This window comes from Engystomops pustulosus, chromosome 2, assembly GCF_040894005.1.
Source record: "Engystomops pustulosus chromosome 2, aEngPut4.maternal, whole genome shotgun sequence".
In the NCBI taxonomy this organism is placed as follows: domain Eukaryota; kingdom Metazoa; phylum Chordata; class Amphibia; order Anura; family Leptodactylidae; genus Engystomops; species Engystomops pustulosus.
The window spans coordinates 136849392-136866292 of record NC_092412.1 but is presented as its reverse complement, the minus strand read 5'-3'; the positions used below and the strand labels follow the sequence as shown (position 1 = coordinate 136866292).

The 16901-nt window shown below is 39.7% G+C and overlaps 1 protein-coding gene across 6 annotated transcripts in view; it reads left to right on the top strand.

Moving 5' to 3' along the window:
• The window catches only part of KCNQ4 (potassium voltage-gated channel subfamily Q member 4), a 169260-nt gene that overhangs the window by 133285 nt on the left and 19074 nt on the right, over positions 1 to 16901 (top strand). For 3 of the 6 annotated variants that reach the window (XM_072136633.1, XM_072136630.1, XM_072136635.1), the window contains 4 exons: positions 1930 to 2147; positions 4570 to 4672; positions 5912 to 6043; positions 7815 to 7959. In XM_072136633.1, coding sequence (XP_071992734.1) covers positions 1930 to 2147; positions 4570 to 4672; positions 5912 to 6043; positions 7815 to 7959 — 598 coding nt within the window. Of the gene's footprint in view, positions 1 to 554; positions 600 to 1929; positions 2148 to 4569; positions 4673 to 5911; positions 6044 to 7814; positions 7960 to 16901 lie in introns of all 6 variants that reach the window. The other 3 variants (XM_072136634.1, XM_072136631.1, XM_072136632.1) reach the window with 2 other exon arrangements.

The window sequence follows — 16901 nt, the reverse complement described above, 5'->3', positions numbered from 1 at the left end:
GTGGGATATATTGAGTTACTTAATCTACCAAGTAAGGATGTATTTCCCTTTAATATACATGAATACATGTACTGTATGTGGTGGGCATTGCAGATACATGCAGACATTCTTGCCAGCCCCTCTGACTCTGAAGTGTTTAGTCCACTCTGTTTGTTTGTACCTGTCAGTATCATATTTGTGACTGTCACTTATATTTTCTCCCAAACTATCATCACTAACTTCACTTTGCAACCCCTTGTTTTTTACCTTTGACTTCTATAGATATGTGGAATCTCAGCACAGGGCTACATCTCTTTCCTAGGCTGATTTTCTTTTGTTGGATTCTTCTTTTTCCTCCATGCTTCTTATTAAGCTTGTAGGTACAGGAAACAGCAGTGTTGGGGTACAAATCACACAATGTAGTTTTGCATAGAATGTCTGCCTTTCTCCTGTACCCCTGAAAGTAAATGTTGTATGGTCAGAACTGGTGCATTAAGTATAAATTATTTTAGCCATAGTTGTCTTTATTTGTCAGACTACTCATTGTGTAACCGTAATCCATGGCCTCTTTACAGTAATAAGCGGAGTTTCTTTCGCCTGTACGCTGGTTGGAAGCCCAGGTATTTACTTATTGCAATGGGACGATCTGTATGCATGTGTCTGAATTGTGCAGACAGCAGCCCAGCCTGCTTTACCAAAAATAAGGTCTCCGTTACAAGACTTGTGCCTAACCTATATGGAGAAATCCCTTGAGCTTTTCTGTGTATTAAGATAATAAGAGTGCATGAAATGTCATGACAGAGACTCATAGACATTTACATATTCCCAGCTGCTGGAGAGATTCTTCCAGTGTTTGGACGGGAAATACACTGAAGAAAGTCACTTGTCTATCACACCCAGAAACATAATTAAATACATAATATCCTCCATAGACAGATGATTTGTTATACTTTCAATTCTTCCACAGGACGGGGTATGTAAAAGTGGATTGAGTGTCCTGATTTTATCTGGAGCTAGCTATCCATTTGTCCTAATACACAGCAGCCTTAATTTTTTTTGTTACATTTAATAGTATCTGCCCCCAAAACCCTTTGAGGGCCAGAAGAAACCATACATGAATGGATGGGAAAATTTTAAGTTTGCATTTCGCTGACCTTCAAAGGGTTTACATTAACAAGGAACTGATACATTTCTTAAACCCCTTCACTGCCATGAGAATATAAAAAAATCCTGCATGGCAGACAAGTGTTTAAGAGTATCGCTAAGATACATTTGCATGCAGATTATTTCCAAGGATCGCTGTAGAGGAATGAGGTGTGAAGGCGAGCAGTAGGGGAATGAGGTGTGTAGGATCCGTTTTAGTAGCATGTGGTTCTGAACTATGTTGTACACACCGGAGAGGACTACTCCTGGAGAAAAGGGTGCCATATTTCAGGTGCTTTATAGTTGAAGCTGCAGTGTCTACTCTGTCTTTGGGTTTTGGATAATATGGAATGTGGGAAGTCTATTGGCTTAATAGACAGCTCTTAGCATGAATACTCAACATGGTGAGAAAAATTATTTAATTTGACTATATTTGTCTCTTTACTTTGGCTATTTAAACTAAAGCACAAACCAATTTTATTAATATCTACAAACATTTTATACACATTTTTTAACCATGTTGAATAATTTGTTTTATTTTCTGTAGTTGAATATTGCATGGATTCCTGATTTGCAGTTTCTTCTAGTTGGGAATTAGGGATTTACCTTAGACAAGATGTAATAGCTTCATAGACAGAATACAATATAACTTTATGTCTCCCAACCTGTCTTCTTCTCAACCCTTGCACTGGTTCCTTTATCCCTCAAACCTGTTTTGCTTCCCTCACCTACCACTTCCTTTCCCGCTCTGTGATGGTTTTCACTTTGTTCATCTCATGGACTGTGTTTTCCGCTCCTGTCTCTCAGTAATAAGGCAGGATTAAAAGATCGCATAAGAGGAAGTGGGGCAACAAAACAGACCACACGGAGCAAACAGTACCTGGCTCCTCCAGAGCGGACTTCTCCTGGGCCGGACCTGACTGCAGAAACTCCCAGTCCCACCAAAGTGCAGAAAAGCTGGAGCTTTAATGATCGTACAAGATTTCGGGCATCTTTAAGGCTTAAACCAAAACCTCAAGCAGATGGTGAGTACATAAATAATATTATTTTTATTTTTTGGCAAATAAGAAACAAAATACGACATTATAGAGTAATAACATAGTCAGATAAAACAATAGGGGTCCCAAGAGGTTGAAATCTATGAGGAAGAAGGGGTGACACAGTGGTCATAGGCCGGTAGTATGATGATATCATGTGCTGAGGGATTACAAAGGCAGGAGGGGTTAACATTTGGGGTTAGTTTATAGAGAGTGAAAGTAACTTGAGGTTAGGGAATGAGATACAACTGCCTGAAAAAAGGGTTATTAGAGACCATATGAAACTCAGGAAGTTGTGTAATAGTCTGCTGTAATCACTGTCTTATGGAACGTGCCTCGTAGTCACTACTGATATGTTACTATACACACTTCTTACACAAAGTTGAACTAATGTATTCAAAAAATGTTCATTGCTTATTGCAGTTGAGGGGCCATTCAGGGAACAATTTTGTGAGTTAAAGATCCCAAAACCATGTCATGGTTTTAAGCTAAAAATAAATGATAACTCTTGAACTCGACACATTCCATATGGAAAGAGGAAAAACAGATCCATGAACCAGAGCGGGAGACAAATCCAAACATCATCTCCATGAAGTCGTGCCATCTGTCAGATACCTAAACATATGTCAGACTATGCAGAATAATTACCATCCAACAGAGAAGGTTGATTCTGTAAAGTGTAAAACTGATTGGCTATAACCAATCAATATAAAGTTGATGTAATGTATGATAATACTAGCATCCAATGTTGAGCGGGTCCAAACCCCAAAGTTTGGGTCTGTGCTGAGTTCAGGCCCCAAACCCCGACATTAACTTCAGTCAGTTTATATTCAATAGGACCATCACCCATTAAATCCTTGTACATCTCTTCCTTCTCTCAATACACATGTACACAAGAGCCATTTCAGGACTGTATAATGTCCTCCAAAGGTAATGAAACTTCAGATTGAAAGCAGGCAGAAAAGATACATCCTCCATTCCCCAAGAATATTCTAGAACCACATGTAGAAAGTTAGGGGGGTATAATATTCATAAAGCCCAGGGCCAAAGTTTAAAGGATTAACACCCATGATAGGAGCTTGCTCCGACCACAGGTGTTACACAGGTATGTCAGCAGTAGATTACCACTGACGTCCCACGATTCCCCATGCCGGCTCAGCTCAGATGCAGAGCTGAAACAGCAATGGCTAAGCACCGTACTAGTATGGCGCGGGACTCTACGCCTTACCAGTAAGGCGCAGAGCGATAAGGGGTTAATAAAAATTTATGTTAGAAAAAAATAAAAGGAACCAGGTCATCAGGTTTTCACCATTAAACCTAATTAGAGGTTCTCACAGTAGCCTTCTCACTTTTCCCCATTCAGTTTTAATAAGAAAAATTCATAGCTTATACTTTTATTAAATCAGACTCACCAAGTGACAGGCCTTTTTCTTCTTCTCCAATGTCTCCCTTAGCTCCCTCTTTACCTCTCTTTCATTCCTGAGGGAGAGGGGGAATGAGGGAGCTGAGAGAGACCTTTTAGCCATTAAGCTTTTTGACAACATACTGGTAGTGGTTTATTTGGTTCATTTGTGCTTCCATTCAAGGGTTGGGACCCATATCAACTTCTGGTTGCCTGATTGTTTATAAGCAGGCTATGAAAACCATTATGCAGATTTTTTGGTGAGAATTTATCATTAGAAAGGCTCCTTACGACTGTTCTATGTCTATCTTTGGGGTCCGCTGCTGTCAGGTTCATTAAAGTGGCTTTGGCCCTTGGTACATTTGCATGAAAAGTCGCAAAAATACAACAACGAAAGTCGCAACATACACCATGGTGGGGACTGGTGAAAATTTGCGCCAAAACTTGCACCTTAACGGAAATTTGCGCCAAATCGCGAAACATGACTTCAGTTCAGTTTTGTGGAACTCTATGCGAATAATAAATTTGGCACTTGTGGTCTATGTCAAAGTGACTTTGCAATGTCTTATGTTCATTTGGCTCAATGGAAAGTCGCAAAAACAGTATTTCAAAATAGTATTTGTTCCAAAACTGCGCCATAACAATGCCAAACGTAGACAAAAGCCACAATGATAAATCCCTCCCATTGTTTCCAATATTTTGTGTAATTAGCACACATATTTCAACTTACTTTGCACAATCCTTGCTAATGCCTGTGACATGTTTCCAGTATTCAGTATGTGTGACAGGAACCAATGTCTGATGAAAAATCATTGAAGAAAACTAACTAAACTATATGGTCATATTTTCCGACAAAGGCTTATAATGACCTAATCTGATTATTTTGCCTTTTACTTTGTAAATGTTTGCCAACACTCTACTTTTACTAATATCCACTTCTAACTATGAAATTATTTTAGTTAAAAGTAAATATCAAATTTAGTTACAAAATTGTGATCTTTTTACCAGCAGAGGGCGCTGCAGATGATAGTAATGAAGAGAAGAGACTTCCCAGTGATCTCACCATGGAAGACATCATGCCAACTGTAAAAACATTGATCAGAGCATTTAGGTGATTGTATTACACTGTGGGTTGATAGAAGGTGTTTGATTTATGCATACACACAGCCTACTGTGTTTACAGTTAGGTACAAGATGTTATCAACCCAGTTGTCAATGTATTCATCAGTAATAATAGATAGATAATTACTAAAACAGACATGTCAAGAAGCTGAATGTTTAACCCCTTAGGCCCATGGTCTGTTATAACCTTATGGATGCTGTATTTTATAAAGTAGTCATTAAGTCTTATAAATTTTAACATATTAAAGTGAGTTTTTTTAAATTTCAGTATAGAACAGTTAATAATTTTCTGCTCCTTATTTCCTCTGTATCTAGCAGTCTAACTGATGTCTTGTACACAGCATAGAGATAAGAAAATGAGGCCAAAGATTACCTCTCTCCATACTGAATCATCATTCCTGATTAAGGAGATAAACCTAAATCAGTTAAACAGTTATAGGAAACCTACCATCACAAATCTACCTATTAATGTAGATCCAGTGGCATGTTGATCTAATGTATAGTAAGATAGCCCTTTACTTTTATAATATTTTATTACCTTAATATGCAAATTTCTGAAAGAGGCTACTGAGATGTGGAGTAGTCAGAGCTAAAACTACACGGTGCAGCTACTCCACACGCCAGTAGCTTCTTCCGATCCTCCTACCAAGACATCTTCAGCAGGCAGCTCCTCATAGCTGCGCACACTTGTCCGCACTCTGCATATACGCTCTGGCTACTCCATGCCCCAGTAGCCTCTTTCGGAAATTTGCATATTAGGGTAATAAAAGATTCAAAAAGTTAGCCACAAAAAGGGCTATCCTATTATACATTAGATGAACCCGCCACCGTATCTAACAGTGATGGTAGGTTTCCTTTAAGCCATCAGACACTTTATGAGGTTGCTTTATCTATGATCTGACAGAAACCTGATTTATACAAACTACTTAAATAAGCTGTTTTACAAAGTTCACTTTTAACATGTGCACTATTCATTTTGTCAAAAGTTGGTACTACAACTTTTCTGTATCGCAGTACATTATGTGTGCCATGTTATCAGATGACAATGAAAATAGGAAAAGACTGCCTGTGCCACAAACACGACAGGAATAGACCCTGCACTATGTTTTGCTGCCCAAGTAGTTGGCTCATGCACATGGCTTTTGAATCCATGGTTGTGGGCATGAGGCCAAAGGTTGCTATTTGCTGTTTAAATGTGTCAAAAGTAGTCATCTTCTTTCCTATGTAGGATCCTGAAGTTTCTTGTTGCAAAGAGAAAATTTAAGGAGACTCTTCGTCCATATGATGTAAAAGATGTCATTGAGCAGTATTCTGCTGGCCACCTAGACATGCTTGGACGAATAAAGAGCTTGCAATGCCGGTGAGTGCTGCATATATTGTATCAATGCTGATCTGTAATAAGTTATGCAGTCAGTGAATCTGAAGACTTCTAAATGCTTGAGATCCTAAAAGGGGTTTGCCCATAAAAGAAAGTTCTCAAATTTTAATCGCCTAGTCATGTTTACACAGTAAAGATAATTTCTAACCTCTTACTTTGCCTTTTTATTCAGTTTTATTCCTGTTTTCTTTAGCTCCTATCACTCATTGATGGTCATTTGAAAATTCCAAAGTACGAGCAGGGACTTTCAATGTAGACACTTCATGATTCCTTTGTGCTATGAGATGGTGTTTGCTGACAATGTGCTTATATTATCAGGGTACAGGTTTATCTACACTTTTATTTAGTTGCTGAACAGTTGACTAGTTTCTGGCACATAGAAAAAGCGAGATGACTCTGATCATAGTCATGAGATGGGTATAAGACACAACAACATACAACACGTTGTCAGTAAAGCACAGTCAGCACTGCTATGTCACCACTCCACTGAGATGCACAGCTTACTGTATCTTAAAAACACAGTTTTTCGTGGTGCACAGTTTGCCCCTTAAGGAGCTACTCACGGTATAAGACTGATCCACACAGTCTTTGAAAAAGTCCACAAAAATAGAGAAAAATATTTTCACTATGACCGGAGCGCCAAAAATTCTTCTTCTCCCTCTTATTCTATCTTAAAACATCGATGAACAGCACCAATCTTCAGTTTCTCCTGCTGAAAGTATGTCACCATTCAGACTAGCACCATCGCACTCTCATTCTCCTCCTTTATTATATTGTAACTGGAAGACAATATGCAGGCAGATGGTGTGGTACGTTCCAACAAGGTTAAAATTTATTCCAATTCATTATACTCACAAAAATCCAATAAAAATGCGCATATCACAAATTCACATAACGGGACGCTAGCTTTCTATCCGCCCAACCCAGGGTTTCGCCGGCAAGGCTTCTTCCGGGGCTGTATCTTGTTTGTAGAGCAGCTGCTGCTGTGTCCTCTCCAGGCTGCTGATAAAAGTCTAGAAGCACAGTTGAAGCAGGGAGTGTGTGTCTGTAGTGTTGTCTGGCTCCTACCCCTTCTCCATCTCCTGCAATGCAACATAAGCTAGAGGAATCCACCAACCATAGTCAGGAGTTTACAGTCTGTTCCAGGGACAACCAAATTGTATACACCAGGACTGATAGAGAAAGGTTAGAATTATATCTGTGAAATGCTGTATTTTTGTTAATAACTTAGAATTAGAGAATGTGTTATTTTGTTATCCTGAGTATATTTATGAATCTTGTTTATGTAGGTATAACCATTTAAGTCATTTATCTTATCTCTCTTTTTTCCATCTGCTTTTTTGATCATTTATCAATCTCACTTTTTCCTTGTGTTAAATGGGTTTGTCAAATGTCGCAAAAATGCTGCAGAAATGTCTCAAGTCTCAAGTGGAGTTTTGCAACATTTGTGTCATTTGCAACATTTAGCACATCTGGAATAGAAGATAAATGTGTCTTATTGATGAAAAACAAATGTCCGGCAGGCATTTCAATATATCCCCAAAAAGGAACAAAAAATGCAATGCGCCAAAAAATGTCTGAAAATAACAGAAGAAGCAGGTAGAAAAATAAAGATAAATGACCCCCAATGTCATTTCAAAGCATAGTCAATGTTTATTTAGCTGATTTATATTTACAGATATTCCCAGTTTCCCAAGGTTCCATATTTCCAGCATATTTCCATAAATATAATGATGCCTTGTTTTTTATGTAGTGTGGACCAAATTGTAGGTCGGGGGCCAATCCCCGTTGAGAAAAAGCCAAGGGAGAAAGGAGAGAAACTTCCACCTATTGGATCTGAAGCAGATGCTGCCGATGAGATGAGCATGATGGGAAGAGTGGTGAAGGTAGAGAGACAGGTGGGTACGGGGTCCGATTCCATGTGTTAGTTCTCTCCTCCTATTAATGTATGTATTATTGAGACTGGGACAATGTAAACCACTTCCATAGTTTCCAGAAGCCTGTCACAGGACAGTTAATCTTTCTAGAAGATATGTGTTCTAATGATTAGTGTTGGAAAACTAACATGGTGATTTCATGCTGTGTAATGTGCACTGTTCTCTGTAAACTGTGGCAAGAAATGTAGTACTGCACTTTAAAAGAAAGCAGATTAATGGGATTGTAAAACCTACATTATGTGTGATGAAAGCAAACATTTTATGAATTACATAGAGCAGCTCCAGGTGGAGAAGTAAGATACAGTAAGTCTACTCTGTGGCTCAGACAATGGATCATGGGAGAGACTCCTTTTACAGAAAATAAGGGGGAGTTTCCGAAGGCTTTCTATATTTGGATCTGTATTTTCACAGATTTTTCCTTGCCAGATTCCAATAGTTCTGTTTATTGTTTTTTTAACAGAGTTAAATGCAGAGTTAACTGTTATTTTATGTTTTAGTACTTCTTAAAAGAACATATTTTAAATCTTAAAAATTATTTTTTTTAAAATTTATTCTGACAACCATTTTTCCACTGGAACATGGGGGTTTGTTTTCTGTTTTGCTTTTTATTTGGAGAAAGTGAGCTGTCAGTTCGCCTGAGCTGAATCAGCAACATTTAGCACTTTAGCACCCCAGTGTAACACCTGCAATCGGAGTGAGTGTCTGGCTTACTCGAATCACAGGATTACAATGCAGAGTGAAGGGTTCATTTTATAATTCACAGGAGCCGCTGACTCATTTCAATATCATTATGCAGAGGAACTTGCAACATGAAATGCAGTGGGACCCTCGATTTGGGGGGATAGCTGTGCCTGAATGATATCTTTAAGAATGCACAATCTTTTGTTTGCATATGAGATAAGCTGAGACTAGAGGGCTGTATTAATGACTTAAAGGGGTCTTACCAACTGGACATTTTAAAGTGAATACCCCTTTAAAATGAATTGTGGACCAGGTAAAAATTGTTGCTGGCCAGAGTGATGTGCCAACACTTATTTTATGTATGTGAGATCTCCTTTATTCACTAGCTCCTCTTGTCTCCTACATCATACATATCATCTGTAATGTTCTTTTCCTGACTAACAAAAAAGTTACCACCAAGGTTTGAAAATGTAGACTCTTTGGACGTGCTTGAGACATACTCGAATTTTGATGAAATTCCCGTGAGGTGGGGGGGTCTCAATTTGTGGAAAATAGAAACCTTTTGACTGCCAGACTGGTGATGATGTCATGATCACATGACCTGTGGGAAGAAGCAGTCTGTAGAAGTTAAGATGGCTGCTGACTGTAAAGTAAGGGGGAAGATGGATACAGTGAAGAGGCAACTGAATGAGGGGTGAAAAAGAACATAAGAGGGGTGTCTGAACGAAGAGGAGAACATGGGGGGCATTAGGGGGGGAACATAAGGGGGCTCACTGAATGTATGAGGGGGAAACATAAGGGGGCTTACTGGATGAAGGGGGAATGAGGAGGGGCTCACTGAATAAAGAGGAGAAAACGGATGGTATGACAGGGGAGGAGAACATGAGGGTGGGCTCACAGAATGAAGAGGAGAACTTGGGGGGGGGGGGACTCAATGAATGAAGAAGAATCTCACTGAGGAGAACATGAGGATAACTGAATAAAAAGGGAGAGAACCTGAGAGGGCTAAGTGAGTATGGGGGTCTGTGTGAGCAGAGGGGCAAACATGGAGGGGCTGTGTTTTAGGAGAAAGGTAAACATAGGGGGCACATTACCTCTTGTTACGTTGCACAAGAAAAAGAGGTGACAGAAAAAGAGGTGCGCCCCTGAAATCATAAAGATGTTGTCCCAGTGCCCGATCTATTAAAATGCCCTGAAGTCCCCCAAATAATTTTTTTTAATTTTTATTTTCAAATATTTTATTTATCCTTTTCTTTCCGTTACAATTCATACATCATGCAAATATATATCTAAACAGCTTATAACATAGAAAAATCTTAATAACAATCCGCATAGTTATTATAAACCATTGTTAATACCCACGGAAATACAAACATACCCTATAAAGAGAGAAAAGACAACCCGCCCCCCCTCCCTAGCCCACAACCCCCTCCCTAACCCAGAGCCCCCAGCCGAGAGAACCCAAAAAAAAAAAGAGAAAGAAGAAAAAAAAAAAAAAAAAAAAAAGCAACCCAAAAACTAAAAGAAAAGGCAAGAAAACTAATACCTCTTCAAAGATTCTGACACCTTTGCCCCCCCTAATAATTTAATGCTCTGCAATTTAATGCTCTGTAATGCTCTGCAGTCCCCCTAATGAAATTCCTTGCTGCCCTCATTAATGAAATCTCTGCAAACATATTAATGAAATGTCCTGCAGGCCAGTGGTGTATAAAAAAAAACTTACATAACCCCTTCTGACGCTCCCCATGGCTCCTCTTCGTTGTTCTGTGCCCTTATAATAGAGTGGGTGGAGACGCACCCAGGCACTCTGCTCGCCGGCTCACACTATGATGCGGCACCGTTGCCGCTGATGACGTCATAGTGTACATTGGCGGGCAGAGTGCATGGACGTATTGCTGCACGCTTTTCCTAGAGAGAAGAGAAGAACTAAGAGGAGCCATGGGGAGCATCGTGGACGCCGGAGTCTGAGTATGGAAGTTTATTTTTCTATAGTCTTCAAAAGATTGATAGTGGAGTTGGAAAGTGGGGAGGAGCCACTAACTAGGCACAATCCCAAAGTGGCCAAAAAATTCACAAAGTTCAAGGGCGTTAGTGCTCTACTCTGTAAACTCATAGTTACAAAGAATGATCTCACCATATCCTTAATAGATTGAAAATTGAAGATTTTCCTCGGTTATTCCTCCTGTTCCTCTATCCGTTTCCTGTTTTCAATCCTACTGATCAACTCTCGAGCCTGAGGTCTGTTGAAGGTTCTGTACTGGAAATTGGCGGATCACAAAGGTTTAGAGTAAAACTATTTTTAATTTTCATATCCTCACAAAAATAGTTGTAAAAGCGCGTGTATCAAAAAATCTTTCAAAAGGAAGAAGCTGGAGAAGGTGAAACCTAGGTTGGACGAAGTGTTTGGCGTCCTTTTTAAAGATTTTTTGATACGCGTGCTTTTACAACTATTTTTGTGAGTATATGAAAATAAAAAAAGTTTTACTCTTAACCTTGGGGATCCCTACTATCTGTCTGCCAATTTCCAGTTCAGGACTTTCGACTGACCTCGGGCACAAGAGTGCAGCGGGGTCTTCAGTAGGATCCAATACAGGAAACGGATAGATGAACAGGAGAATTAGCCGAGGAAAATCTTTAATTTTCAATCTACTAAGGATATGGTGAGATCATTTTTTGGAGTTAAACTTTGTTATTTTTTCTATACACTAGTGTATACGCTGAGGTGGGGTTTTTCAGCACATTTTTTATGCTGAAAAACTAGACTTATACAGAAATACATACAACCCAAAATCCATAACTTTTTGATTTCTCTGTGTACAGAGCTTTGAGAGGGTTTAATTTCTGTGTAACAAATTTTACTTCTCAGTGCGTTATTTATTATTCCATGCCATGTACTGGGAAGCTGGGAAAAAAAATTGGTACGATCAAGGTGATACCAAATTTATATAGGTTTTATTGTTTTTTTTGTTTTTTTTTAAATGCTTTATTAATGGAGTTACAGAGTTTCCATGCCTTCCAAAAAAAAAAACAAAAACAGACCATTAACAATTTCAGTGACACCACAATTCATTAAGTTTTCTACCCCTTCTGTATGGTTTTTCATATAAACATTCATATGACCTAATGCGTTCTACTAAATTTTGCCATTCCCTTACCGATGGAGCCTTATCCTTTTTCCAGTGTTTTATCAGCACCAGCCTTGCTAAAAGCAGGACCTTTATAATCAGATCTCGTTTAATTCTAGATCTTATATTACATGGGATATAACTCAAAAGGCCAAGAGCGACAGTTCGTGGAATAGAGCATCCAGACCGAAATTCAATAATTTCAAAAACCTCCTGCCAGTAGTTCCCTATCTCCGTGCAATCCCATAAGACATGAAGGATCTCGGCATCAACTCTATTACATCGCATACAATTGGAATCTTCCTTTAAACCAATCCTAAACATTACACTCGGTGAAAAATAGGTCCTGTATAAAATATTTAATTGTGTACATCTGTGATTTAAGTTAATAGTGCTCCTAACAACATTCCTATAAATCTCACCCCATTGTTCTGTAGTGATCCCTCCTATCTGATTTGCCCTTTTAATTTGACTACTGTGATTAATTTCTTGATCAGTATAACTCTGCAAAAAACGATATATCTTAGCTAAATTTTGTGATTTCTCCTATCTCAAAAATATTTGTTAGTTTCTCACTCCCCTCTATCTTAAACAACTCTTTATTTTTTTCCTTCTTGTATGCATGTGAAAATTGCCAATACCTAAATAAATCTCTCTCCTTAAAGATGCCAGCATCTACCCAAAATTGAAAGGAAGGTAATGTCCCGTTTTTACCCATTTGCTCCACAGACGTAATTCCAATATTTTCCCAGAAAGAAGCATCCTCCATTTTGCAAAGTTCTGGCATATTAAGGTTATTCCACAGAGGTGTAAATTTAAAGCCCCCCACAATCCCTAGCATCTTCTTAACTTCCCTCCAGGAGTTTGTCAATAATCTAGCTAGAGGTAGCTTCCTTATACCCAAACTATTAAGTTGTCCCGACTCCAATAGAGCTAAGATGGAGCTGAAACTTCTTCCAGTCAAGTTGGCTAGAATCTCGAGCATTTGGGGCATTAGTATACTTTTAATTAATACAACCCTCTCTGCTCGACTCAGCGGCTGGGAGTTCCAGGTATTCACTTTATGTTTTACTTTTGTCAGCAGAGGAATCACATTCAGTATCATATAATCGCCAACATTAGCACTAACTTTTAAACCCAGATATTCCAAAGATTGAGAGACCTTTAACTCAAGGTGTTCCAGGTTGCTCATCGTATCCTTATCGAGGGGCATCAGTATCGACTTCTGAACATTAATCTCAAAGCCGAAGTATTCGTTGATCACACTTAAAACCTTTGGTAATGACGTCCCTGAGTCTTTCAAGCAAAGCAAAATATCGTCGGCATAGAGCATTATCTTATCAGTTGGGCCTCCCATACCTGCTCCTGCGATTTCCTCGCAGGCCCTAACTTTTATTGCCAGAGGTTCAATAAACATAGCGAATAGCAAGGGGGACAGGGGGCATCCCTGTCTGGTTCCCCTTGTTAAAGAAAAAAAAGAGGAGAAATCGCCATTTATTTTGATACATGCTTTGGGGGTAACATAGAACAATCTAACCCACTCAACAAAGATATTGCCCAGTCCAAATCTATATAGGACTTCCCAGAGAAACTCCCACTCCACCCTGTCAAATGCCTTAGAGGCATCTAGTGACAGGATGGAGCGGCCTCACCTCTCCCCAGCTGCATATTCAAAAAGAGCCGCCTAATGTTTGTACTGATATGTCGGCCTCCAACAAAACCACATTGATCGCTGTGTACTAAAGATGGCACTACTATTTTTAATCTATTTGTCAGTACTTTAGCTATCAACTTAGCATCAGTATTCAGAAGAGAGATCGGTCGGTATGAGTCTCCCTCTACTGGATCTTTATTTTATTTTTTTATCAGGGCAATGCCAGCCTCATACCAGGACTCAGGGAGCCTACCTGCAGCCTGCGTCTTATCCCATACCTCAACCAAAAATGGGAGAAGGATAGAGCCAAATCGATCATAAATCTCTAGTGGTAGCCCATCCAAACCCGGAGAGGCACTACGCCTAGATGAGAGCAGTGTCTCCTCCAACTCCTTAACTGTAATCGGGAGAGACAGTTGCTCCCTCTTTTCTGCTTGTAATTTAGGGATACAGATGCCGTCCAAGTAACGTTTTATCCTGTCAACAGTCACGTTCAGGTCAGAGGAGTAGACATTTTGGAAAAGCTGTAAAAATGCAGCCTTACTCTCGCTCTGGCTATGTACCACTTCTCCAAAATTGTTCTTAATTGCCTCTATTCTATTCCCCTCCTGCTGTTTCTTGACTTTCTGCATAAGCCTTTGGGATGATATTCCGCACTCACAATGTGCAGACTGGCCCAGAAAAAATAATTTTTGCATTGCTTTATTAGATAAAAACTTATTATACGCCTCTTGAGCCTGTTTATAGCTATCTAAGGAACTTTGCAATCTTTTCTCCTGAAAAAACCTCTCCCTCTTAACCCCTTAAGGACGGAGGGTTTTCCGGCTCATTTCTCGCTCTCCAACTTCAAAAATCCATAACTTTTTCATTTTTCCGTGTACAGACCTGTGTGAGGGCTTATTTTGTGCGTAACAAATTTTACTTTCCCGTAATGTTATTTATTTTAACATGCCGTGTACTGCGAAGCTGAAAAAAAATTCCAAATGTGGAAAAATTGAAAAAAAAAACGCACGTGCGTCACGTTCTTGTGGGCTCAGTTTTTACGACTTTCACTCTTCGCTCCAAATAATACGCCTACTTTATTCTTTGGTTCGGTGCGATCGCGGTGATACCAAATTTATATAGGTTTTATTGTGTTTTAATACATTTTAAAAAATTAAACGAATGTGTACAAAAAAGAAAAAAAAATTTTTGCCATCTTCTGACGCTAATAACTTTTTCATACTTTGGCGCACGGAGCTGGGGGAGGGGTCATTTTTTGCGAAATGAGGCGACGTTTTCATTGCTACCATTTTGAGGTCTGTGCGACATTTTGATCATTTTTTATTTCATTTTTTATGTTATGTAAAAAGGTGTAAAAGTCGCATTTCGGACATTTTGGCGCCATTTCCCGCCTCGGAGGTCACCGCCGGCCGTAACCGTTTTTATATTTTGATAGATCGGGCATTTTGGGACGCGGTGATACCTAATATGTTTGTGATTTTTACTGTTTATTATGTTTTATATCCGTTCTAGGGAAAGGGGGGTGATTTGAACTTTTAATATTTTATTAATTTTTTTTTTTTTTTAAACTTTTTTTTTTATTTTTTTTTTCACTATCTTTTAGACCATCTAGGGTACATTAACCCTAGATAGTCAGATCGCTCCTACCATATACTGCAATACTTCTGTATTGCAATATATGGCATTTTTGCAGCACATTCATTACAATGAGCCACTGGCTCATTGTAACGAATCTGCAGCTGCCAGATAGCCTCGTGTCAAAAGAAGACACGAGGCTACCATGGCAACCGATCGCCGCCCCCCGATGACGTTCGGGGGCGTGGCGATCGAAAAAAAGATGGCGGCGCCCGCGCGCCGCCGTCTTTTAAACGCCGCCCGCGACTTTGCGGGCGGCGTTTAGAGGGTTAATAGCCGCGATCGGTGCAAGCACCGACCGCGGTTATTAGCGGTGGGGGTTTTGTGCAATATGCAAAAACCCCCACCTCTGTATGAAGAGGACTCAGCCCGTGAGCCCTCTTCATACAGCCCTTATACCTCTGCGCCGTAGAGCTACGGCGCAGAGCGTTAAGGGGTTAATGACTTCTTCCTTTAGCTGCCTTTCCTGTTTTGAGAACTCTTTTCGGAGAAATATAACTTCGGAATTTAATAACCCTCTCAAACAGGATTTTAGAGAGTCCCACAACAAACCATAATTATCAGCTGATCTATTTGAGGCTATAAAATGGCACATTTCTTTCTTTATTTTATCTTCATTCGCCATCAGAGACAGCCAATGTGGATTAATTCTCCAGAATCTGCGTGGGGTCTCAATTGAGCCGGATAATTCCAACACCAACGGAGAATGGTCTGAGATTGAGCGGTTATCATATTTAATTTTTTTTAATCCATCCCCTAGCCGATTCGTTTGCCAAAGCAAGATCAATTCTAGAAAAGGAATTAAATGAACGACTAAAACATGAATATACGGACTGATCTCCATACAGTGACCTCCATACATCTATCCATCCTACTTCTTGACAGAATCTGGCAAAGGAGGTATCCCCTACTCCTATATTCCCCGACTGGTTGGTTCGTCTTCTCCCTAATCGGTCCTGACTATCAGAGAATACAGCATTAAAATCACCGATGGCTAGCACGGGACACTCTCCCACTTTCTCCACAAACAGTAAAAGCTTTTTCAGGACCTCATACCTAAAGGGAGGGGGTATATAAATTCCTGCTACTACACATTTAGTGCCTTCCAAGATACCGAAAAGGAAAAGAAATTTCCCATCTACGTCACTCTGTGATTCAAGCACTTTAAATTCGATTGATCTATGGATCAGGATGGTGACTCCCCTGGCAAAGGAGGAGAACACTGAACTATAGATCTGGCTAGCCCATCTTCTTTGAATTCGGTATAAAGACTCATCGATAAGGTGCGTTTCCAGCAATATTACAATTGCGGGAAGTTGTTTACATATATAATCAAAAATAATACATCTTTTCATGCGGTCATTCATGACTCTTATATTCCAAGAAATAATCCTAGTGCCCCCCATTACTCAGGAAGAGGCAGAGAGAAAAGAGAAGAAAAGAGAAAAAAAAAAAAAAAAAGGAGAAACCCCTCCCCCCTTCCAATTCCAGCAACCTCCCTCCCCCCCCCACCGTCATGTCCTACCATAATAGAACTCCTCCTTCTAGAGCCGCTTACCCGCCCCAAACCCCCCCCCCCCCAGCGCCGACTTGACTGCAACAATTATAACATAATAACTATTACTCACAATCCCTTTAAATCCATCCATTCAGATGCTTGTTCCGGGGTGCAACTTTCACTCCTTGAACTTTGAGATCATTATGATCTCGTTCTCGTCGCAATATTATATCCCTATTAGAGATGAGCGAACATACTCGTCCGAGCTTGATGCTCGATCGAGCATTAGTGTACTCGTAACTGCTCG